This window comes from Cyprinodon tularosa, unplaced genomic scaffold, assembly GCF_016077235.1.
Source record: "Cyprinodon tularosa strain WSP-4 unplaced genomic scaffold, ASM1607723v1 ctg467, whole genome shotgun sequence".
In the NCBI taxonomy this organism is placed as follows: Eukaryota; Metazoa; Chordata; class Actinopteri; order Cyprinodontiformes; family Cyprinodontidae; genus Cyprinodon; species Cyprinodon tularosa.
Window position 1 is genome coordinate 1,138,962 of NW_024039193.1, and position 26,256 is coordinate 1,165,217.

General features: G+C 39.3%; 2 protein-coding genes across 2 annotated transcripts; both read left to right on the forward strand.

The window, feature by feature from the left end:
- Positions 1-662: 662 nt before the first annotated feature.
- On the forward strand, positions 663-2,885 carry LOC119794079 (bile acid receptor-like). The gene is made up of 5 exons (XM_038301425.1): positions 663-763; positions 1,023-1,121; positions 1,191-1,287; positions 2,640-2,756; positions 2,851-2,885. The coding sequence occupies exons 2-5, from the start codon at positions 1,071-1,073 to the stop codon at positions 2,883-2,885; spliced, it is 300 nt and encodes a 99-aa protein (XP_038157353.1). The 5' UTR covers positions 663-763; positions 1,023-1,070.
- A 1,171-nt stretch (positions 2,886-4,056) lies between these two features.
- Positions 4,057-26,045, forward strand: si:ch211-67e16.11. Its single transcript, XM_038301372.1, has 8 exons — positions 4,057-5,210; positions 8,813-9,085; positions 13,363-13,599; positions 15,755-15,925; positions 16,904-17,035; positions 22,228-22,394; positions 24,419-24,691; positions 24,791-26,045. The coding sequence occupies exons 1-8, from the start codon at positions 4,961-4,963 to the stop codon at positions 24,965-24,967; spliced, it is 1,680 nt and encodes a 559-aa protein (XP_038157300.1). The 5' UTR covers positions 4,057-4,960; the 3' UTR covers positions 24,968-26,045.
- The last annotated feature ends 211 nt before the right edge of the window (positions 26,046-26,256 follow it).

The window sequence follows — 26,256 nt, forward strand, 5'->3', positions numbered from 1 at the left end:
TTGAATCAATTTGATTGGATGATCCGGTGAACTGGAAAGTGACTGGAGATGACATGTCGTGAATTGGCGCTATATAAATAAACTGAATTGAACAAGTCTGTTTAGAAGGAACAAGCACTCGTGTGAGATATATGGGGCCCTGTGGTATTTAAGCATGTAACGTAGCATGTTCAAAAATGCTTGTTATGCCTCTTAACCTACCGTACGCTCCATTTATCATTTCATCGTCACACAGAGCCTTTGCTTTGCCCTTTAGGAGCTGATTGAAACACGCATTTAAAACATTAAATTAGACGCAGACATATGTACAAAAAGACGCTGCCAGTAAAATATACAAGAGTCTTTAGTAAAAAGTTTAAAACATAGAAAAGCTGTTGTATAAAAGAAGGCAGTGATGCATCCATCAGTCTCCTGCAGTTCATTTAAAGGTCAAATCTCGTCTCTGTCCATTTGATCTCTTGGCAGCAGGTTTCATTAAGCTCACGCTCAATTACTTTTGATCAAACAGATTCATGAGATCCAGGTGGAGGTGCAGCAATGCGGGGCTTACGGTCTCTTCCTTTCCATTATCTCTAATGACACAGAGAAGCCGGAGCAGAACGGTTCTGTGTGTCCGACAGCAGTGGTTCAGTCTGGGACTCTGATCTCTACAGGTAGTTAGAGGTCGCAAAGCAGTGGCTGACTCGGCTCTGGTGGATCATGGCGCGGTCGTACGCCACCTGTACAGACTTTTGGATGCTGGACTTGCGGCCCTCCATTATGCGTAACTTGTCAGCTGTGTCATCCACTCCCAGAGGGGTCACTATTTAATAAAAAACTTAATCTTTTTTCTTCCTTAGTAAATGTCCTAGCAACTAAGATGAATTAATGAATATAAATGAATGGTGTTAAAGTTAAAATTCTCCACCAGCACTATTTTAGAGGAGACTAAAAATATTTAAAAAAAATTCCTTGTCCACCTTATTGTTTCATAGAGGTGTGCTTTTTAAACCATGAACTAAGTTCTTTTCTATCTGCCCCAGAATCAGCCCGCCATTTTGACCCGGGAGCAGAAATACACTGTAGACAGGATGGTTGAGGCTCATCGCCAGTTTAGGGAGCAAGACAGCAGCAGTTACAGGGTAGGTATGTGTCCAGACTTTAGGTTTACCACCTGTTATGATGTTCTCATGTTGTTCTCATGCTGGCAGGTCTCTGAATGGCAGTGTGCTCTGGAGGGGGCGGGGCTGCCTGATGTTTTATCCCCACACCTAAACAGACTGCTGCAGTTTGCAAGAACAGTACCAGGTGAGGTGGATGGAAATCTTTACTCATTGACATTAACCATTTGTCCGTTTTGTATTTTATTAAAGGATAAATCTGTTGAATTCTCTCTTTCCGGTCAAATTATGTAAATATCAAATGACTGTTCTGAATCTCTGTCCTGATTATTGGTGTGACTCATTTAACTTCAGGTTAGGATTTCTCTGTGATTATGTTACCTAGTGTGTGTGTCCCAGTGTTACTTGTTACACATAGAGGTTTCTGGTAGCAATTAAATCTCATAACATGGTGATATCGTTTTGGTACATTTAAATTCAGAATTGATGTCTGGTTGATATAAAAACGCATGAAAATGTGGAAACGCTCCTCAGTCCTGCTGTTAGGTATGATGGAGGATCTGTAATGCTGTGGGTCTGTTTGTCAGAGATACAAACATGTGCAATCCCAGTTTGTGGAGAAGATATTTTAATATATCTTTTTTGTAGGTAGTTTATGAAGCAACTCAAGTTAAAGGATGAAAAGAGATTAGCATCTCCACTCATGGGAAATCTCTGATTGCTTGGTAGCAAGTAGACAATTTAATCATGGAATAAGATTAATTACATTTAAAATAGAAATAGGAAAAAGAAACTCCATTTTATTATTTCAAGTGCATAATACCTATCTAATTTTATCTAATTTTAAGGGCAGAAATATTCATTCCATTGACGGATAATCCTATTTACCAACTCCAAAAAAAGGGAAATACACTTAATTGAAAAAAAAGATTTAATTTTCTTTTTTTCATTTTTCTGTTTAAACTTTTGCAGTTTAATGCTACGAATGGCAACTTCTCTTATTACCCCTAATAAAAAAAAAAACACAAGATGGAGCTGTTTACAATTTTATTACATTTTTTCATTTAAAAGAACAACAAAAAAAAACAACCAAATAAATATTCTCAGTTAGTAAAATAAATAAAGGTGAATGGTGAATGTGCTTGAATTAAAGGGTAGGTTGATTCAAAGGTTCTTCCATGTTTTGTTTGCTGCTATAAAAGACATTGATCTAAAGGGTTTGTAAAAATCTTCACCAGGAACACCAAAGAATGTGGCCTCATGGTGTTTGCAGGTGCATAAACTGTGTTTGGTATTAAGGGCATTAATCTGGTTGTTTTAGTTTGATAATCATTTGGAAGATCATGGTGATTTGGTGATCATTTGACTGTTTCTGATGAAAAAAAGCTATTTGTAGAAAACAGTCAGGTAAGGAATCACCTCCACATTTAGGCAGTGTTCTTTTTTTTAAATCCCAATGAGAGGTCCACATTTCATTCCTATTTTTGTAGATTAAAGTTAAATGTCTAAGAATCTGCATGCTTGTGCTCTGTCACCCAGGTTTTGATCTCCTGGATTTCTCCGACCAGATGGCCCTCCTGTCCGTTTCCTCTCTGGAGGTCATGTTTCTGCTCTCTGCCCAGCAGTTCTCCAATAACCCTGCAAGCCCCACTCCAGGTAAAGGGAGAAAACTAAAACTAAAATAAAGACAAAAACACGGTTTTAGAAAATACACCCGTTTGAATCTAACAGCCCATCACTGTATGTTCAGTTTTGCAGCTTTTCACCACTTCCTCGCATGGCTAGCTCAGAAATCTGGAGCCCAGGGAAAACTTCCAGATGAGGACGTCCGTCGGTTCAGGTGAGCTCCTATTCATTGTAGAACATTTTACCCCGGTTTGAGTGTCATTGATTTGTACTTACCATATTTTGCCACCAGGGGGCACTGTTAAACGCAAACTTTCCTCATATATTCTTGATATTCTTCTCCTCATTACTTTTATCTCCCCTCTTCTTCCTCTTGGATCCACTGTTTTTTCATTTTTGAATTCCGCCTTTCCTCCAATATAATTACCTTTTGTACTTGATTCAATGGATCATTAGACGTGATATACTGAGTTCAATTATCATGTTTATGCACTTTTTTCTTGTTTGTGTTTCTCACCACCAGTTTTGCATGTTTAGGATGTAATTTTAGTTTCTTATGCAGCTTTTTTTCCCCATTCACTGGAATAGAAGGAGGTTGTTTGTACTATACATCTTATTTCTGCCAGTTAGCCCAGTTATTTTCATCCTGTTTCATGCACCCATTGGTTATTGTTTTTACAAACTTGTTCTTTGATTGATTGATTGACTTATTGATCTCAAAGTGGAAAAATTTACTTGTTACATCAGCTCAAATAGTCAAAGAGGAAGAATGTGCCAAAAGAAGAAAAATGTGCATTGGAAATATACAGTATGCACAGTGTGTCCACAGTTTTGTTTTTTCAGGAGGATTATTACACTATATATTACTATATATAATATATTTTCTATATATTGCATAGGGTGTTTACACAGGTATTTATATTAATTCATATTTATGTTTTTATATATAATTATTGCACTGAGTGTCAAATATAGAGAAACAGTTATTGCACAGGGTATTAAATGGTAAACTGCAGATTATACATTGCACAAGTTATTGCCATTGTAGTGTCACATTGTAGAGTCTGGTTGCAGTTCTGATTCTCTGGTTCTGATTTTCCTTTTCCTTACTTGTTGATGTTTGTCAAACTTTCTGTAAATGTGTTTTTCTTTTTTTCTCAAAGTATGTCTCACTATTCTTCCTTTGATTTATTTCATTACTCATCTTACCAGCCTCCTCTTCTCTTTTGACCCATTTCCAGCCCTCTGTCTAACCCTGCTTCATTCCTCCTCTCTACGGTTTTCTCATGTTATCTCATCATCCCTCCTTTCCATCTCTGTCACACATCAAACCTTGCAGACATAGGAGGAGAGAAGTGGCTAGGAGTGTGTGTGTGTGTGTGTGTTTATGAGAAAATGAGAGGGACAGAGAGAGAGAGGGGGCATATTAAAGAGCACGCCAAACAGAGGACAAGCTGTGGCAGCAGCTTTTTTCCTCTGAGCTGCGGACAACCTGCAGGACAGACCGTGTCTGTCTACTAAAAGCCAAGGACTATATTTGACTTCTTCTAAACCAGTTTTGACCCTGAAACCACTTTAAGTCCAAAGAGGACTACAGAAGCTTTATTGAAGGAGGAACAAAACCTAATCAACTATTTTCATTTTCACATTTCAGGCAAACTTGGATCCTCTTTTTTCTTTCAAAAATCAAGAAGAAAATAAGGCTGAAGGGAAACTAAGAGGGATAATTCACTGTACATCTGACTGAAAGAGCAGCCTTCTTTCCTGACAACTTTTCCAAGCCAAAGAGAACAAAACAGACAAAAACAAAATCTGCTCAGGAACAGCGGAACATGTCTTTAAATAATTACTAAATATAAAGGATATAGAGGACTCAAATGAAGACACAGCAAGAGGAGGACAGCTTCTGCAACCCTGCCATGCTTTTGGATATTTGTTCTTCATTTTCAGGTCTGGGCAAATAAAGACAAAACAAAACAAGAGAGAAGCAAAGGAAGAATTTCATCTTGGAGGAAAATCAAAATACTTTTCCACTGGTGATTCTTTTAACACCAAGAAAAATAAGTAAAACATAGAATTCAGAGGCTCAAATGAGAAGTTATTAAAAACTAGAGGCAAACAGATAACAAATCAAGGAAAATAGGACCTCAGGAACTGGAATGTAAAAGAAGAAATAGTCAAAAATAAAGCACAGATTTCCCCAGAATTTACAAAGAAAAAAAGGCATCCTAATCATGAAGCTTCTCAGGTTTTTTGCAACTCTTTGCTCCGTTATCTACCCTGTGCAGCCTGTGGCCCCCCCGAGCAGCGTGGCCCTCAGTCGGCTGGACCGCTGGGTGCGCTCTGGCCTCCAGGTGTTGCAGTGGGACCAGCTGGACCGCTGCCTCCGGATGTCCTCCATGTCTGAAGCGGACTGCAGACGGCTCACCCACCTGACGCCGTCGTCTGTGGCCGTGTATATGTCCGAGCAGCACGCCGCCGCAGGTAGGATGAAATGGGGCCCATCATACTGTCCTACTGTCACAGCAGAGCAGTTCATATTTACACATATTTTATGTTTTAAAGCTTTTAAGCCTTTTTTTATATTGTAAAATTGAATTTAAAATGTATATTTTTTTGATCAATTATTTCTTCTAGATTCTCTAATTGATCTGTTGATCAATTAGATCGAAGATTTATACATTTTGGTTCTAATGGTCTAATTTTTACACGCTGTTTTAGTTTTAACAAAAAATGTAATGAAGTTACTAATCTCCATTTCTCCATGATTTTAAATTATATCCATTATACTTTATTCTAGTTGTTGTATATCAATTCATTCATTGAGTCAGATTTCCTTTTTTGGGAGACATGGCTTAATTTTTTTCTCTCGGTTAAGCTTTTTTAAAGGTTGTATTGTTACATGTATTACTGTGAAAATGGTCAGTTAAAGCTAAATAGGGATCGTACAGTAGACTTTCACTCCTTTCCTAGAAGTACAACTTTAATATTTTACATCTTAGTTTCTATTTTCAAGTCTCATTTATTCATTTGAACTCCTTTTTTGTGTGTTTGAAACATGTAACTTGCTGGTTATGGGGTGGTTATAGGGTATGGATATAAGGCTTGGTTATAGGGAGTGGTTAAAGGAATAGTACACCCAAAACATGATTAGCCTTCATTTTCTACTCACCCCCATGCTGAACAACACTCTGGAGTACCTTTTTGATATCTCAAATGCATCTGGAGATCTGGGAGGCTTCTTGCTGTCTGCTGACATTCAAATAATGGAGGTCTATAGCGCCCGAGGCAGAAAGGTCCATAAAAGTCCACAAAAAACGTGTCAATATTCCTCCATACTGCTCGTCCAATGTATTCCAAGTGTCCTCAGTGGGTAGCGTCCATAATTTACTCGAAAAGAAGTCATTTAGAATGTTTTTAGAGCATAAATAGTAGTGTATAGGATTTCCTAAAAGTGCGTTCACGAGTCTACGGAAACCGCGGCAGACCAAACCAGATGAAAGTGCGCATTCAGCGTCTGCTCTGCCAATAATGCAAGCGTAGAAGAAGAAATGTGCTGTTTACCTGTGCAAAGAAAGAAACAACGAAAGGAAAATGTCTGAGGACTTCAGTGTTGAGGAAGAGCACGAGTTCTTTGCAGAGCTGAATGCGCACTTTCATCTGGTTTGGTCTGCCGTGGTTTCCGTAGACTCGTGAACGCGCTTTTAGGAAATCCTATACACTACTGTTTATGCTCTAAAAACATTCTAAATGACTACGTTTCGAGTAAATTATGGACGCTACCCACTCAGGACACTTGGAATACATTGGACGAGCAGTATGGAGGAATATTGACACGTTTTTTGTGGACTTTTATGGACCTTTCTGCCTCAGGCGCTATAGACTTCCATTATTTGAATGTCAGCAGACAGCAAGAAGCCTCCCAGATCTCCAGATGCATTTGAGATATCAAAAAAGTACTCCAGAGTGTTGGTCAGCATGGGGGTGAGTAGAAAACGAAGGCTAATTATGTTTTGGGTGTACTATTCCTTTAAGCCAGGCATACACTGTTTGATTTTTTTCAATCGTTGCAAGCAGCTACGCTCACACTGTACGAATATAAGGGTTTCGTGGTACAGTGTGAGTTTGCAGCTCACGATGTCTGTGCAGCATGACGCTCTGATGCGATCTAGCTGCTCACACTGTATGTCTAAAAACCATGTCGGACTCAGCTCCGCAGTGAGAGGGCGCTACTCAGACTCGTCTATCTAGGAGCCAAACCAGTAGAAGAGGAATATGAAGCTCACTAGAGTGAAACGCGCTGCCTTGGTAATTTGTGCAATTTTGTGCTGAAAGCCCTAAAAAGAAAAGGGGACGATGTATTTGGACAAAGACATGGCTGAGCAAACGTGGCTACTACTGTCTGTCAATTTTACAGAAAGAAATCCATTTCACCCGCCATAATTCTGTGTTTTCATCTGAAAGGAAGAAGAAGAATAATCCTTGTTTTTGCACTAAGCAGTTAGCCCACGATGGTTGACTGAAAATCAAACATGTCGGATTTTTTCCTGACCTCACAATTCCTGATCAGGAGATGGTCGTGAGAAGCTGGTCGTCCCTTGTTACCCCTTGTACACTGCACGACACACGATGTACAATCAGGGTGAAAGTCAGCCCGATCGGAAAATTCTTGCACAACTGGAAAGTCGACCCGAAAAGGGCAAAATCGCACAGTGTAAGCCCGGCTTTATAAGGTGTGGTTATAGGTTGTGGTTATAGGGCTTGGTTATAGGTTGTGGTTATAAGGTTTGAGTATAGGGCTTGGTTATAGGGTTTGGTTATAGGGTTTGGTTATAGTTGGTGGTTATAGGTTGTGGTTTTAGGGCTTGGTTATAGGTTGTGGTTAAAGGTTATGGTTATAGGTTGTGGTTTTAGGGCTTGGTTATAGGTTGTGGTTAAAGGTTGTGGTTATAGTGTTTGGTTAAAGGGCTTGGTTATAGGTTGTGGTTATAGGGTTTGAGTATAGGGCTTGGTTATAGGGCGTGGTTAAAGGTTGTGGTTATAGGGCTTGGTTATAGGTTGTGGTTATAGGGTTTGAGTATATGGCTTGGTTATAGGGCGTGGTTATAGGGCTTGGTTATAGGGCTTGGTTATAGGGTTTGGTTATAGGTGGTGTTTATAGGTTGTGGTTTTAGGGCTTGGTTATAGGTTGTGGTTAAAGGTTGTGGCTATAGTGTTTGGTTAAAGGGCTTGGTTATAGGTTGTGGTTATAGGGTTTGAGTTGTATAGGGCTTGGTTATAGGGCGTGGTTATAGGGCTTGGTTATAGGTGGTGGTTAAAGGTTGTGGTTATAGGGCTTGGTTATAGGTTGTGGTTATAGGTTGTGGTTATAGGGTTTGAGTATATGGCTTGGTTAAAGGTTGTGGTTAAAGGTTGTGGTTATAGGGCTTGGTTATAGGTTGTGGTTATAGCGTTTGGTTATAGGGCTTGGTTATAGGTTGTGGTTATAGGTTGTGGTTATAGCGTTTGGTTATAGGGCTTGGTTATAGGTTGTGGTTATAGGTTGTGGTTATAGGGTTTGAGTATATGGCTTGGTTATAGGTTGTGGTTATAGGGTTTGAGTATAGGGCTTGGTTATAGGGCGTGGTTATAGGGCTTGGTTATAGGTTGTGGTTATAGTGTTTGGTTATAGGGCTTGGTTATAGGTTGTGGTTATAGGGCTTGGTTATAGGTGGTGGTTAAAGGTTGTGGTGATAGGGCTTGGTTATAGGTTGTGGTTATAGGGTTTGAGTATAGGGCTTGGTTATAGGGCGTGGTTATAGAGCTTGGTTATAGGTGGTGGTTAAAGGTTGTGGTTATAGGGCTTGGTTATAGGTTGTGGTTATAGGGTTTGAGTATAGGGCTTGGTTATAGGTTGTGGTTATAGGACTTACATCATGCTCTTGTTTCTCTCGATATATTACTGGTCCTGACTAATTCCTTTTTGTTATTATGCAATTATTTAATTTCATGCTATTTATCTGTATAGTGCAATTTCACAACACTTGTCATTTTAAGGCACTTTACAATACAGCTCAATAGCAACATTCTGCTCTCCATCTTTCTAGGTCCCTTCAACAAAGTCCAGGCCATCCTGCCTGACTTTTCCAGTGGGATGCTGAGTTCCAAGCTGAGAGGAAGTTTCAACGTCGGACGAATGCTGAACAGAGCTGACGGTTCACATAGACTCCACCAGCCCCTCTATAGTTCCTCTGCCCATGATGTTGTGATGGTGCTGGATCCAAGCCCAGGAGAGAACTTTGGACACCCCGTCTTCCTCTTTTATTTGGACATGAATGTGACCAAGAAGAGATGTTCCCACCTCGATGGTATTAACCTGGGTGAGTGTTGGAACCTATGCCCTTCATCCCTGTTAATTAACTGTCATTATACTGGTGAAGAATCTTAGTCATCCAGGTCATAGTCATTCCAAAAAAGTTAAAAAAGACAATCCACTAGACTTTGTTTCCAAGTTTGAAGATGCTTCGCTTCCCATCCAGGAAGCTTTTTCAATTCAAAATGCCAGAAATAGCATTAAGTACAAGGTTTTATTCAGTAGCCCAACAAAGCCTTGTTTTTGTTTAGATAACATTGCAACCCCAGCCCCATTGCTGGGGAAAAGAAAACCTCGCCTATTCAGCCAGGTCAACAATTCCCTTTAAGGACACCCCTTTCAGAGGTATGGGGCATTGCAGGCTAACAAAACCAAAGGGGTGTTGAGTTCGTCCGTTTCAATGTGCATCTTTTCTAAACAAAAACAAGGCTTTGTTGGACAAACTCGAACTAAACGCTGTTCTTGACTTTTTGAATGTCAAAAACAGCATTTTGTCCTGGAGTAGAAAAGCCTCAGTGTAGATCTGTTTCTAAGTTTACATCTCTGGAGAGATCTGAAACAAGTGTAGATGTTTCTCATTCAATAAGAGGGAGCTTGAAATATTGTAAAGAAGAATGGGCCATAGAGCCCAAAGGTACGTTTGTTACGCTTTTGCTCTTTACATTTAAAGACACCGTTGACAGGATACCTATTTGTTGAGCTTTCAGAAGCCTTATCTTTAAAGAAGAAAGCCAGAATAAAGTATAACATAGGAGGGCTTGTTATCACTTCTATAGCCATGCAGGGGGCACAATAAATGTAAGAAGATGAGCTCAAAATGTTATCTATGTTTTGAAAATGCTATTTATGGTGGAAAACTGGACAGAACACACCAGCATCACGAGATACCATGGTAGGTTCCTTCCTTCTCCTTCACCAAGGAGAAGGAAGCAGGTCAGAGTTTTGGGGAAGTTAGATGAAGCTAAGTACCTGGCAATTCTCAAGGCAGAACCTGCTAGAGGCTGCAAAGGTAGGGGTTCTTTGTAATATATTTTGTAGACTTTTCATGAAAGAGTTTCCAAGTGCATTAGGTGAGAACCTCCCTCTCATTCAATTGTAAACAATAGTTAATGGGAATCAAAATGAAGAAAAAAAAAAACATCCACTGCACTCAGTAAAAACAATTTAACATAATGTTTGTTTCCCCTTTCCGCATGTATTATATGAGCATATATTAAAGTTAGCCATGGAGAAGCTGTAAATGTCAAATGGAAATCACTTCCTAGTTTTTAACCTGAAAACAGCTATTGAGATCCACGTGTTTGAACTTAATAAATCAACTATTTTATCTCTCACTCTTTTCAGGTGGTTTCTTACACATTAAACCTAGAGGTGAGCCTTTAGTACCCAGCCGCCATAAAACCTCTCTTATAAGACTGGACTGTATGACAAGTAGGACACCTAGGACACGCTAATGTGGACACACAAAGCATCTAAAAGGCTTCAGGTGTAGTTGTGACTGTTTCAGCTTCAGTTGTTGCTGATTATGAATACAAAATCTGCATATAGGATGAAAAAATCTCTACTTAGAATGTAAAGCCCTGCTTTAATCACATAGAAAAGAAAATATAACAACTTGTAGAGGATCAGGTTGCTTTGATTAAAGTTTACCTGATATGTTTGACTATTTTTCTTTCACTTAGACCAGTTGGAAGTGTGAAAGTTTCTAAGCTCCTGCTGTGTGCGAACGTAGAGCCAGATGTTAAGGTGACCCCCTTCCAGAGTCACAAGAACACACCTCTGTCAATTATTCATACAAATCTGCTCACACAGCAAAGTGCCTCCTGCTGGGCTCCATGCAGTAGATGGTTTTAGCACAACTTTCAAGAAACCAGACTAATAATAAAAAAGATTTATTGCAACTTTATGTGCTTTAAAAATACAAATGTAGAAAATCTGCCAAGCATTCGATTGTCTCCTTGGCTCAATGCTTTGTATAAACTGATTAGTATTGATTTAATCTGCAAATCTCTTGGGATATACAGTAAATCTACCAGCTTTTTACATTTAGAAACCCTAATTTTCCAATAGCCAGATTTTCTTTTAAAATAACACAAGCTCAGTCAGACAGGAGGAGCTCTTGCTGCATGATGAGGGTGTTTGTTCTGCCGTAAGTTCAGCCTCCGCTCTATTCTCTCTGGTTAAGTAAAAAAAGTAAAATATCTCTCAGGTAAAAAAAAAAAGCTGTCACATGTGGACGCACTGTATATACTGTAGATATCCCATGCACCTTTTTCTTCCTTTGGCGCCTTCTACTTCTCCTTTAACTATTTGAGCTGATGTAACAAGTTATTTCTCCATTGTGACATCAATAAAGGCGATCAATCAATCAAGTCTCATTCTCCCTACAATCTTTAACAGTTTTTCCATTGTAATTGCTTTGCATTAAGTCTAAATCTGCCTTCCAATTCTATATAGCTTCCATGTTCCTTTGTTTTTTTTTTACGTGACAAGATCAGCTTCACCTACATGTTTGTAAACCGCTGCTAGGTCCTTTCAGCCTCTTCTCTGCTTTTCTACAAAAAGCAGCTTAACATAATAGCTTTTATTTAGAGATTTACCAAAATTACAAAAAAAATGTACAACATACTTTTCATTTGTAAAACTTTTGATAACATGCATCATCTCTCATTTCACTTACAATAAATCTGTAATATATTCTCGATAGAATACATTGAAGTTACGTTGTGCTTGCTGCATAATAAAATGTGAAAAATGTTCAATGGGTATGAAATCATCACTGAGCTCTTTAAAATGACTTTGAAACCTACATTTATGTCTATAACAGCAAGCAGCAGTTTACATATTAAAACCATTCACAATAGGCACATTTCCAGATATACACTCACCGGCCACTTTATTAGGTACATCTGTCCAACTGCTCATTTACCCTTAATTTCTAAGCAGCCAATCACATGGCGGCAACTCAGTGCATTTAGGCATGTAGACATGGTCAAGACAATCTCCTGCAGTTCAAACCGAGCATCAGTATGGGGAAGAAAGGTGATTTGAGTGACTTTGACCGTGGCATGATTGTTGGTGCCAGAAGCGCTGGTCTGAGTATTTCAGAAACTGCTGATCTACTGGGATTTTCACGCACAACCATCTCTAGGGTTTACAGAGAATGGTCTGAAAAAGAAAAAACATCCAGTGAGTGGCAGTTCTGTGGGCGGAAATGCCTTGTTGATGCCAGAGGTCAGAGGAGAATGGCCAGACTGGTTCGAGCTGATAGAAGGGCAACAGTGACTCAAATAACCACCCGTTACAACCAAGGTGGGTAGAAGAGCATCTCTGAACGCACAGTACGTCGAACTTTGAGGCAGATGGGCTACAGCAGCAGAAGACCACACCGGGTGCCACTCCTTTCAGCTAAGAACAGGAAACTGAGGCTACAATTTGCACAAGCTCATGGAAATTGGACAATAGAAGATTGGAAAAACGTTGCCTGGTCTGATGAGTCTCGATTTCTGCTGCGACATTCGGATGGTAGGGTCAGAATTTGGCGTCTACAACATGAAAGCATGGATCCATCCTGCCTTGTATCAACTGTTCAGGCTGGTGGTGGTGGTGTCATGGTGTGGGGAATATTTTCTTGGCACTCTTTGGGCCCCTTGGTACCAATTGAGCATCGTTGCAACGCCACAGCCTACCTGAGTATTGTTGCTGACCATGTCCATCCCTTTATGACCACAATGTACCCAACTTCTGATGGCTACTTTCAGCAGGATAATGCGCCATGTCATAAAGCTGGAATCATCTCAGACTGGTTTCTTGAACATGACAATGAGTTCACTGTACTCAAATGGCCTCCACAGTCACCAGATCTCAATCCAATAGAGCATCTTTGGGATGTGGTGGAACGGGAGATTCGCATCATGGATGTGCAGCCGACAAATCTGCGGCAACTGTGTGATGCCATCATGTCAATATGGACCAAACTCCCTGAGGAATGCTTCCAGCACCTTGTTGAATCTAAGCCACCAAGAATTGAGGCAGTTCTGAAGGCAAAAGGGGGTCCAACCCGTTACTAGCATGGGGTACCTAATAAAGTGGCCGGTGAGTGTATATGCAAAATGAGCAGAATAAAAATTATGAATCAATAAAGTATTTTCTTGATCAGAGGAAATCATCTTCATAGGAAGACAAGATATAATAAACTGTAAATCTTTGGAGGTTTTCGATCACAGTTTCTGACTGCAGGAAACAGTCAGAGTGTAACAGGTGCGTCTCTGTTCCCATCTTAAGGTGAAGAGTGTTTGACGCTGGCTTTAAAGGGTCGCTGCCAGAACCAGCTGAAGCGTAGGCAGACAGGTCCACAGAGGCTGTTTGGTCCCAGACGGATGGCAGCTGGGACGCTGCGTGGTGGCACCGCTGGGAGCCGCCTGTTAGAACAAGCCATTGGAGGTTTCTGTGAGGTCCACTTTCTGCCCCTGGTGGTTGCCATCGGAGACAGCAGCATGTCACAGAGACTCAAATGTGTCGGTATGTATGCAGTCCTCCATCACCAGCAAAGCATTTCAAAAAGTCTTTTCTTAGTTTCTCTTATATCCTTTGCTTGAGGATGTGATAAAATAAGCATTTGCTTTTTTTTCTCTTTCTTTCACCTTAGCCTAAAATCACAAAGTCTAATTTTTTAGTAATGTCAAATCTTGCATTTTTACATGAAATTCCACAGACTCTAAATAAGGTGCATTACATTACACATGCATTTTCTTTCAGGACGTGCACTTTTAGGGTGTTGTGAGTGATCTGCGTGAATGTTAAGACATGCAAACCGGTTTTGTTCCATCCATTAAAATGAGAAAATTCTGCAGACTGTTTGAGAATGATGTAAAAGAAAGATGAGATTCGAAGCCATGTTTTTGAAGGTAATAAGGATTAAAAAAAAAGAAATTCTAACAATTCTTATTGTATAGTTTACTCTACCAAAGTGCAAAAAAAAAAAAGTAGAAAAAATAAAACATAACTGTGCTTTGTATACAGCAATGTCAAATCCAGGGAGAAAAAAAAAATCCCTGCCTCTAGGAGATAGGCACTTTCACCCTGCCTTCAAGTGTTTTTTCAAGCTCTTTTGTTAAATTTTTTATTTTTTATAAATTAAATTCCATTCAATTCAGTTTATTTCTATAGTGTCAATTCACAACACATGTCATCTCAAGGCACTTTCCAGTTCACTAGATCATCCAGTCAGAGTGATTCAAAGTTTTCAATCAAAGGAAAACCAGTTGATTGCCTCGACTCACTGACTCGAAGGCAATACCTCACACTAAACATGCTTATAGTGACAGTGGAGAGGAAAAACTCCCTTTTAACAGGAAGAAATCTCCAGCAGAACCAGGCTCAGTGTGAGCGGCCATTTGCTGAGGTTCAAGCACACATAGAAAGAGAAGCAGAGATACAAAAGGCAACTGTCAACCGGCTCTACAGGCAGCCAAGTCCAGGAAACACACAGCCAGGCAGAAGAGCTCCGAGCCAGCTCCCATGTCAGAGGATGAAGAGAGCACATCCAGTCAGTCACAGTCAGGAAAACAGGACTGCACTAAAAAACAGGCACAGCTAAAACATCTATAAACAAAGGTGCTGATGGCTGCAGCACAGCTGATATTTCTCTGCAGGAAGAAGTCACAGCCAAACAGGAACAGACCAGATAAGGCTACTATAAACATGCCACAATATTTAAGTTCAGTCTTTACTTTTTGTTTTTTTGATTTCGTTTAATTATATAATGACTGTCTGCTGAAAATCTGCATAAATTTTTCATGTAAGCATTCTTTAAAATCTGAAAATGTTTACCTGGGCACAGAATATCTCTGATTTGTCTGAGGATGTACCAATGTCCTCTTTGTGGCAACAATGACCAAAGATATTTCTACATGTGAATTTGCAGAAGACTTTCAGAAGTACTAAAAAAAGACAAAAAATTGCAGCTAAAGTGTACCAGTTTGGTGCATTTTCCTGGTAATTTCATATTCAGTCTAATAATAATGATAAGAAAAATAGAAGTTCAGAATAAACTCAACACTTTTAGGTTTTAAAAAACATAGTGAGAAGCAGTTTAAAAAAATAAAATACTATATACATTCCATAGCACCAGTTTATTCAAAATTCATGTATTGGAATTTATGAAGAAAATCTAACTTTTAATTACATGAAATTTTAATTCGAGTCTAATTATTTATGTGATATCCTTTAAAATACACCTGAATTCAGACTGAGTACAGTCAGTTAGGTTTGATGGCCACATTTAGTCATTCGTATAGTTTTACCTTTTGTATTGTTTTAGACTTTTAGCTTATGGTAGTTGCATTTATTTTAATGTCTGGTACAAGAAAATATGGAGACAACATGCAGAAAACTGATGCCAAAAAAGACCAGGACCTATCTAGGTGATTTAATGCAGCTTGAGGGTACTCTACCAGTAGGGTATACCAGTAAAGTACATTACAATGTAAATCACAGAAACCTAAGAACCAGAAAAGCAGGTCTTTTTTGCTACAAATATCAGGATATTAAGAATTTTAGGTGGTGGAAAGAGAGTATAGAAATGGGCACACTAAGACTGATCCTACCTGATATCAGGACGTAGTGAAGCCATGTGATGGCTTCCCGTTCCCAACGTCTCCTCCTTCTCCAACAGACAACCCAGAGTTTGCACGGTGTCCTCAGCAGCTGCCCATGAGCTCTCCCAGTCTGCCCGTCTCAAGCTGTGAGCTGAATAAGAACACCAGGCGCTGCCACCAGCAGCCTTTGGCCACACACCTGTCCTGTCGCCTTTATCAGACCTGTGACCATGCTGTGCTCATCTCAGGTTGGACCTTTTATTTGTTTCTTCCGTACCAATGATGACTATTTTCTGTGTTTGCAGAACTTCTCTACTGCACCAGTTTCTCTGGTTGCAGTAAATTTTCTATTTGCAGCACTTATACATCCGAACGTCAAAGATGATGTGCAAAGGCATCTGTGTGTTTGCACATCAGCATAGAAATCAGATTAAAAAGACAGCAATTCTCATTTATATCTGGCATTAGCTAAGACCCAACATTTCCTGTGTCGGGTCAGTAAAGCCAGACATACACTGTACGATTTTTCGCCCTTTTTGGGCCGATTTTCCAGTCGTGCGAGAATTTTGTACAGAGGGTAATGAGGTGCAATCAAGCTCTGACGACCACTTCCTAATCAGGAATCATAAGGTCAGGAGAAAATCAAAGATGTTTGAAATTCATTCGGCCGTCGTAAGGTGGTTGTGGACAAATCGCGGAGTTGCATGCAAGGATTCTACTTCTGCCTCTCAGATGAAAACACAGAAGCATGGCGGGGGGGCGAGTGAAATTAAGTTCTTTTTGTAAAATTGACAGACCGTAGTAGCCACGTTTGCTCAGCCATGTCTTTGTCCAAATATGTTATCACCTTTTCTTTTTAGGGCTTTCAGCACAAAAATTTTAAATATTGCCAAGGCAGCGCGTTTAACTCTAGTGAGCTTCATATTTACCAGGAGGCACCAACACTTCCGTCTTTTCCCTCTTCTACTTATTTTGCTTCCGGATAGACGAATCCGAGTAGCGCTATCTCTCTGCGGAGCTGATTCCACCGTGGTTTTTAGACGTACAGTGTGAGCAGGTAAATAGCTTCAGAGTCGCGTTGCACATTGTGAGAATATACATCGTGAGCTGTGAACTTTAAAACCCTGCAGTTTCGTTGTACAGTGTGAGCTGTAGCTGCGTGCAACGATTGAAAATATCGTACAGTGTATGAATCTAACTGTGTCTGTTGGTGTCTGTGTATGCAGGTGGATGGCAGCCTCAGATGACATTTCAGCATCACCTTCAGAATCTTCAAAGGTTCTACAGAGTGCTCCGAAATAACGGCTTCCATAAAGACCACATCAAGACTTTCTTCGCCAGCAGTGGACAGCTTCTTGGTAGAAAGTTACAGTCACTCAGAATTGTAGAAAATAATACTTTAAGGTGCAGTGCAGGTTGGGATAAAAAGCGGGATCTACGAGTGGACAGATCTTTTAAGTTGAAAGGGTGCTTACCCCTCTGAACACCAGAGGTTGAGGGGGGCTTTGTGGATCCTAGTGGGTTGGAGCCGAACTGCAACAGATCCCACTCTATAACGCAGTTATACAAAATATGCAGCATCTTGTTGAAAAAACTAAAGGACCATAGGTACCTTAAGAAGTATAGTCTGTAGAGAGCTGTTGCATCTCCAGTTGAGTTTGTTGTGTAGGTCCTCAAAGTATTTATACTCTTCTGCTACCTCTACTGCGTCTCCCATGATGTCAAGAGTTTTTTACTTGTTCCTGTTTCTCCTGAAATATGCTCTAATCTCCCTTGTTTTGTCAATATTCAGGATTAGATTACTCTTTCTATACCATGCAACAGTTGGGTTCACTAACTGAACTCAGCGTCTTGTCCATCTCTGATGCACCCAATGACTGTGGAGCCACCGAGTATTTCTGCAGATGACAGAACTCTGTCTTGTACTTAAAGTAAGAGGTGTAAAGAGTAAAAAGGAATATTGAGTGTACTGTCCCCTGTGGTGCTTCTGTGCTGCTGAATACGTGATTAGACGGTCTACCCTTCAGTCTAACAAACTGCAGTCTGTTTGTCAGCTAGTCTTCAGGTTTGTCAGGTAATTGCTGATGGCTCTACCTGAGTCTCCTGGAGGGTCTTACAAAAGTATGTCAGGCTGAATCCTGTTATATACATAAGAGATACAAAAGAATGTGATCCGCATGGTGCTTATCTAAATGACAGGGGGCTTGTTAAAGCAGGTGTTTGATGGCATCATCAACTCTAATTAAACAGTGATATGCAAACTGTAGGGGGTTGATAGCTGGTTTTTTTTTTACTTGTTGAGGTGAACAAACAGAACTCTCTCTGGGATTTCATGTTGTGGAAACAGGTCTATATTCACTGAGAACTGTTATTCAAGTCTTTTTTGGCACTGGAACAAGGCAGGAGGTCTTCCACATCACTGAAACTGTCTGCTGTGTCAGGCTAAGATTGAAGAGGTGCGTTAGAACCCCACAGGGCTGATTTGCACAGACCTTTAGGACTCAGGGGCTGAAACCATCAGGACCTAGTGGCTCCTCCACCTTTTTAATTAGAAAACAATTTTTGCTCCTCAATAATTGAATTAATAATTATATAAGCACAAAACAAATTTTTTATGGTTTACAATCCAACAGTTTAGGTGACTCAACCATCATATTTTTTTGGGAGTTATATTTCAGCTTTTTCTTTTTTAGAAACCCCTGATACTTCCTGAAATTTCTTTAAAACACTACTTCTATAGAAGTGTGAGCAGTATGTGAACTTAGCTATAGCGCAACTTATTCCTATTCCTAAATATGGTACAGACATATATATAGCAACAATCCATACAACATTGCCTGTAAACAGAAAATAAAGTTTCATTTGTAATTCTGACACAACTATGACAGTTGAAAAAATAAGCCACATGATGCGTTTATTGTAAATAAACTGCATACTTGTTTATTTTATCCTTTTTAGGTGGCACACAGTAATAGGAGACTGTGAACAGCACTGTCTATTACTTTATATTAGGTGTGTTAATAATCTCATCATCAGACTGTTGATTGCAGGACTAGATATTTTTGGCAGAAATAGAGGGCCCAAAAATCTAATTTTGCTTAGGGCCTCATGATTGCTTGGGCCACTCCTGGTCGGGGATAAGGTCCCGCAGCCATGTTTCAGTAAAACACTTAAGACTGCTTTGCTGATATTCTGGCTGGGTCTAAGCTAGGCTTTGCAGTTCTTCTAACTTGTTTCCTAAAGATTGTAAATTGCCTATAATAATTGATGAAAGAGATGGCTTGAATTTCCTGCTCCTCTCTATTCTCCATTTTCTTGTTCTGTATGCTCACCACCTCCTTTTCAATTCAGCTGGTACTTGCAAAAGTATTTGAAGTATTATTTTAGCTTTAGAGATCTTAATGAGTTGCTCCTTGGTGTAAAAAACTATTTGCTATAGCTGTACATCATCAAAAGCGACAAAAAAATAATTAAAAAAATATAGAATAAAATTCTGCCGAAATCCTTCTAGTTGCACAACATCAACCATCAGAGAAGAAAAATCATTGGAAAAATGAAACTTTGTTCCAACAATAGTTCTGTTAAAAAAGAATATCAGAATCCAGCTACCGTAGCCAGCAAAGCAGTGCAATCCTAGAATATAATAAAAGTTTGTTGCCTAATAAACATTAAATGTAAAACAACATCCATGTTCCTGGAATCTCACAGAATTTATTTCTGTAACAAAAAATGATTTTGGTTCATTAATATTAAAAAACCTTTGTTTTTTGTAAATATTTTGTCCTTTTGAAATGTTGGCTTCATTTTGGCTTGAACCATGTTTGATATATTATGTCACCGGGGAAATGTGTCGCAATGGATTTTTACTTTTATAGTTAAAATTAGATAACTCTAAAACCTTATAAAGTCCACGTTTGATATGTTAAACTTCAAGATTACATTAAATATAATAATTAGATAGTCTAGGAAACATCTCTAAAAAACATAAATAAATTAAGATATACAATTCAAAGATTTCTACTCCCATGTTTTTTAAATAAAAAGCTGCACTGGAATATAAGTCGTTTCAGTCAAATAATACATAAAGCTGAAAAAAAAAAAAAAGAAAAAAAAAAATATATATATATATATATATATATATATATATAAGTCGCAATTGACAGTAAATTTTATTTATTTAGAAATTTAAAAAGAGACTTTCGATCTGGAAAGCAATTTATTCAACTTATTAAAAAGCTATTCAATTTATTAACATACTATTAATTTATTAACTAAAATATTAACAGCTTTTTAGCTACATATCAACATGAAGAATGTACCTTAGAGGTTGAAGAAGCTAAATGAAAATAAAATCCAAGGATTCTAACAAGCAAGTCAACAGTCAGTAAATTCACCAAGCATTTAACTCATTCCACATCCCTACGTCTACTAAATTATTTATCCTCAATGTCGTCTGTCCATCTAGCTTTTAGTCTGCGGTTCAATTCAGTTTGTTTATTTAGCGTCAATTAATAACAGATATGATCTTAAAGCACAGAGAAAGGTCAATCGAGTCACAGAGTCCTTTGATTAAATTTTTTTTAAGACCCTTTATGACTAAAGCATCATTTAAGGAGCAGAATGATAACTCAGTAGTTCAGCGCCGCTGCATCGCCATGTTAAATGGGACCAATCTATCAATCAATCAAAGCGTTATATTCCAGATAGATTTTTGCAGATACTCGGAAGCAGCCGGCATCTAGACATAAATTTGAATTTGTATTTACTTGAATAGCTATGAAAGTCAGACATTTACAAAAGGAATAGGCTGTGGTTGCCCTTGTATGTCCGTAGTATTGATTTATATTGAATGAAACACTGAGCCAATTGAGTTAGTGTACAGGTGTGAAGTAAATGTAATGATGTAAGTTGCTGTATTTGTATTACTTGCCGTTTATGGAGTTTTTGTTTATTTTAGTGAAATTAATAATTTTTGCTTTAACCCCTGCTTTAAGGTAGCCTCGTGAGACCATCCTGATCTCGCAAGCTTTCAAGGTTTCACTCGCAGATCAGTCTGGCTACTTTCCGTTAAAGAAAATTTGGAGCCGTTCACCAAACTAACCTCCAATCAGCGTTGGCTTTGAGGCGGGTTGAGGTGTGACGCAACGAGAATCGCGACAGTTCAGTCTAAAGGACATGGCGGCTTCAGCCGAAGAAACTAGTGTTAGCGTGGCTATCAAGCAAGTTTTATCGGAATTACAGAGTATTTCTTCGCTGAAAGAAGAGCAAAACCCTGCTCTGGAGGCTTTTCTCAGAGGAAAGTTGTTTTTGCTCTTCTTCCAACTGGTTTCGGCAAGAGTAGCCTGGCTTGTGGTTGTGTTTTCGTCGTCACTCTGTTAGTACGTCATATGCTTCGTTGATCTGATTGGTTTATTTGACCCGTCTATCACCAACATAGGCCAATCAGCTAACCAGTATTTTCGCCCCTTCCCAAAATTACTTCAACGGAAGGTTTCCAGATGGATATGCAGAACAAATCCATCTGGCGGAGTCAGGTTAGCTTTAAGGAGACCTGGCTGACTGCATCGAGTCATTTGCAGGGTTCACTCCTCCTGGATGGGCATGTAGCGACAGTAGATATTCAATTGCAGCAATACCTTTCACAGGGCAGCAACAGTGGAGAGGAAATAAATCCCTTATAACAGGAAGAAAGCTCCTGTAGAACCAGACTCGGTTTGAGTGGCCCCCTCGGATTAGCTTTTCTCATTTTCTTCTTTGTAGCAAGCGTTACCTCTGCTTTTTGTTATAAGTTTCCCCCAGCCTCCAAAGCTTTTTTCTGTTCAATTACCATTTTTTGCTGCATATTACTTACTGCTACTACTTGCAGTTTGTAAGGTGCAGAACCGCAATGTATAACTTTTAAAGTGCCCTCTTGCGGAGGGATATGGGTAGGAATGTTTATTCCCTGCAAAGGTCTGTCACTTTGAATTAACTTAAAAACATGTTATACATTTGACGTGTATAGGATGTTGCTGCTGATCACAGCAACTCTAGTCATCTACAGCAGTACCAGTAGGTACTTCCATGTGCATTTCTGAAGCATCCAAGAAGCACGGCCCTCTTCTATAAGATAATTGGTTGTTAAATTTTTACTACTTGCTGCACCAATTTCAGGGAATCTAGAGCCGAGCAGATCATTCAGTCAGTAAGTTAGCTGATGGAAATCAAAGTGGATCCAGTTTACAAGTGAAAGGGTGCAGATTGAATTTTCTGGACCTCTTTGTAATGAAATAACAAAACCAAACTGTTCATGCATTTAAAATGTATGACCATAATAGATATTAGCACTAAACTAAAAAAAAAAACACAAAAAAACCCAGAAAAGATATACATTTGAACCCACTTAACCACCACATTTGTGTGAGAATTTTTTCTAAAATCTTTTTGCTGCTGTAAACACCAACATTTCCCTATTGTGGGACAATAAAGGTATTTTCTATTCTACCACCAAAGCCAAACCATGAATAAGACCTGATTTACCACCTCTTTTTCTGTTCTTTTATGTGTGCAGAAGATTTAGAGGGTGTGTACTCGGCAACAGAGAAAGCGGTGATCCGTAACCATGTGTCATACATTTGCCGGAAGCAGCACTGTGCCGACACTCTGGTTCTGTACCTGAACTCACCAACGCGCACCGATGGAACCATGCTGTTGTGGGACGCCAACCTGAATGGCATCGTAAGAGGAACACACAAACAAAAACACAGTTACACTACTTTATCACCATTGTAAAGGATGACTATGAGATGCCCAAGCAGGTTATTTACTATAAGAAAGCAGATATCATTAAAAAATAAGGATTTAGAATTCAATAGAGCTTCACAGTCGGCCTATGGAATCCTCTTTCATGTCAGCATCAAAAGCTGCTGGACGTTAGACACCTTCTAGTCACTCATACGAGTTTATGTCTGGAGACATGCTTGGCCAGAGTAGCACCTTTGCCATTAGATCCTTTAGGTAGGCAGTAGTTGTCTTACAGGTGAGCTTGGGGTTGTTATCTTGTTGGAATGCAGGCCTGCTGCCTATAGGAAGTAATGACGCTCAGCTTTAGTACATAAGTTAATATTGGGATTGATGGTTTCTGCACATCCCTGCAAATGCTGCATTAAATTTGGCAGCACTAATATCATTTAGAACCTAATAGAACCACTAGCACATGTATGCAGCTTATTTGGTTGACGAGGGCGAGGCCAGTTCTGCGTGGAACCTTTTCTGTTAAAGGAAAAGTCTGGTCAGATAATGGTTCATTATCTATACCTAAAACTAATATGTTCACGGTGATTTATTGAGTTTGCTTTAATCAATAAAAAAAAAAAAATTTTTGTCATGATCAGTGAGTCTGGGAGTGGCAATTTTTTCCCGAATATAGTAACCCCTCCCTCCTGCCATTTTCCGGCAGTGGTGTCACGGTGCGGTAAGCCTAGCGCCATTCTTCCCGCTTTACAAGCAAAATCAATGGGAACTACTAGACACATCTGCAATCAACAACAATTATTGAAGATTTCCAGAGGACTTCACCATTGAAATTAAAAAAGTATTTCACCTTTCTGATTCAAGACAGGTTCGTCATTGGATTTCCAACTTAAAGTGAGGATTTGCCATCGAACTTCTGGCCAGAGAAAAAAACACGTAATATGAAGCCAACATTTGGAAGAAGAATGTTTTCAAGATGACTTGGATAATAGCGCGTTGTGACAAACACCAGATACAGCACTGGGACTTGATCATCAGTTTCAGGGTTAAGGCAATCATCTCTTAGCTTAGACCATCTTTATCTAGAGCAATCAATTTTTCCTCAACATTATCAGAGAGTTATTGGCCATGTTAAACTTCCAGTAACTAGTATGAGAGAAAATTAGAAAGATGACACCTAATCTACCATGAAAGATAAATAAGGGGAAATGCCTACTTGAGCACAATTTAGACATTTTCACTTAGAGCTGTACTTTATTTGATAATGCCTGCATTTAGATATTCCAAAAAAGTAGAAAAAAACAATCCACTGGACTTTATTTACAAGTTTGAAGACGTTTCGCTTCCCATCCAGGGAGCTTTTTCTATTCAAAATGTCAGAAATAGCATTGAGTTCGAGATTTTATAAAGTTGACCAAAAGCAAAGCCTTGTTTTTGGCTTAGAAAACATGCAAATTGAAATGGACCAAAGAACCCCCTTTGAAATGGAGGTTGTTTGGTTATTTTGAAAGGACAGAAAATACACTTAAATTACACACGATGCACACAGATTCATTTACATTGCGCCATAGTTTAACATTTTCAGTGTTGTACCTTTGAAAAGATATAAACATATAACAAGATAATTAGGAGTGTGCTCACTTTTGTCAGGTATTATAAATGACTAATGATGTGACTAACAAAGGGGGCACTACAGAGGAGGAGTTGATTAAATCTATGCTGTGGAATTACTTTATAGAGAATGCCCCTCTTGTTGTCTTCAAGCATTTTTCCTAACCCTTTGCCGATAATCTCATGGGTTTTGAAAGGAAAAATCTTTTTGCATCTATAGTGATTACATTCTTTAGGACTCTAAAAAAAATTATTTTATACGATGAGAGTTGTCATTGAGATGCCAACGTCTCCTCTTATGGTGCACTCTAACCATTTTGTCTTCTTGGTGTTTTCTTAACCCTTGTTAAGGTTTCTATTCTGGTTGTTTTTCCAAAATCCATTTTCTCTCTGCGCAGGCTGACCTAAAGGAACGCTACTCGGTGAGTGAGCTGCTGGCAGATCTGGCCGGCTGCAGGGCAGTTCGTGTCCTCCTGTTTGTAGATCAGAGCTATAGTGGAGTCCTGTCCAAGAGGCTAAGGAGTTCCCAGAAGCACTACAATGTGGTCCTGATCCAGCATCAGTCCAGACAGATCCAGACTTATCAGAACCACAGACTATTCCCTGGCTGGGATGATAGCAGCTGGTCCTCTATAAGTGCTTCTACATGCCTATTAGACCACTTGGAGAAGGTAAGTTTTCATTTACCAGCATTTTGTTTTGGATTTTTCTTGGTCTTTTGATGCTTCATCAGATCTCTTCTCTTACACCATTTTTCTGTTTTTTTCTAGATTGATGGAATGTCTCACCTCTTGGAGCCATGGGCTGGCCTTTTAAATGTGACGTTGGCAGGAGCGCCATGCAATGCCACCCCTCCTCTTACAGACAGTGAAATGCGGCGGGAGTATCAGGGTTGCCAGAACCTGCCAACTGCTCTGTGGTACCAGAAACATGGGAGGACCAACTGAGTGAGACCAACAAAGACTTATCCAGAAAGGACAGGCGGAGATGTATTAACTCCAGTCTTGAATTTCTTCCACTGCTTGTGACTGGGGGTGGGTTTGAGGGTGGGGCTCTAGTGTGTTGCAAATTCAGTTTACTGTGTTAGACACTGCTGTGTGTTTATTTTATGAATTAAGTCTACTGTGAATGCACACCGTCTCAGTGGGATGTCCTGAACACCATGTGACTTCTATGTGTGTGTATTTGTTTAAGTGTGTGTCCATGAGTTCAGCAAAAGGACAGTCTATCTCAAGGGCCAGCACTGGGTTTACTTTATGGTCAAAGTATTTGTTTGTGAGTGTACAACACATCTCCTGAGCACTTTAAGATCCAGTCGTAAGCCTATTTTCCTCCCCACACCAGTCTCCTTTCAGGGTCTTATTTTAATCTTATTTTCCTTTTCTGAATGCAATTCACATTGTTTGAATTCTTCTACTTGCCACCGTGCCTTCATTTTGATTTCTCATATTTTTCTTACTTCTTTTGCAAAACACAACACAATTTTTTTTGTGACCTTGGCTAATTGATCTTACAAAAACAATCTTTAAAATGTTATAAACATTTTAGATTCTTAGCAGGGGTTTTAAAGCATTCACCTTATTTCTCTTCACTATATAAACGTCTGTACACAAAAAACAGCAAAAGAACAAAGCACAACCTTTACACAATAATATATACCATGAAGTAGTCAATTGTTGATTGTGAGTTTAGTAACATGACTGTGTAGATTCTACAGGTTGTATTGGTTCAGATAACATTGTTAATCATCCAGTAGTATACACAACCTAATCATTAACAATGGTGGTCTGTTTTAGGCTGTAAACTGGGAGGGCACAGCTTTTCTGCTGTTTAATAATTGTAACAATTACAGACAGGAATATATCACTGGACACTTATGGCCCTTTCAGTATGTGACACATACATCGCTGCACTCTAAACCTCATTATTTTTAATGACTCGGGTAATGCCAGGGGGGTTCATCGCTGTGGCAAGCAAAGACAAGTGCAGTGCACCCCTTTAGAAGATCGTATGCTCAACACAGCCAAAGTTTGACATACCGGTAGTTCAACTCTGACCATAATGAGCAGTGGCGATTGCAATAAAATCTGGACCATTTGGAAATGAAGAAAAAGCTAGTACTATTTTTGTTTAAACCGAGCTCTGAACCAGTTTTCTTGCCAAAATGGATGAAAGAATACACATACAGTAAGTCACAGTAAAAGCAGAGCCCAAAGCCATGGAGAAAAAGGAATAC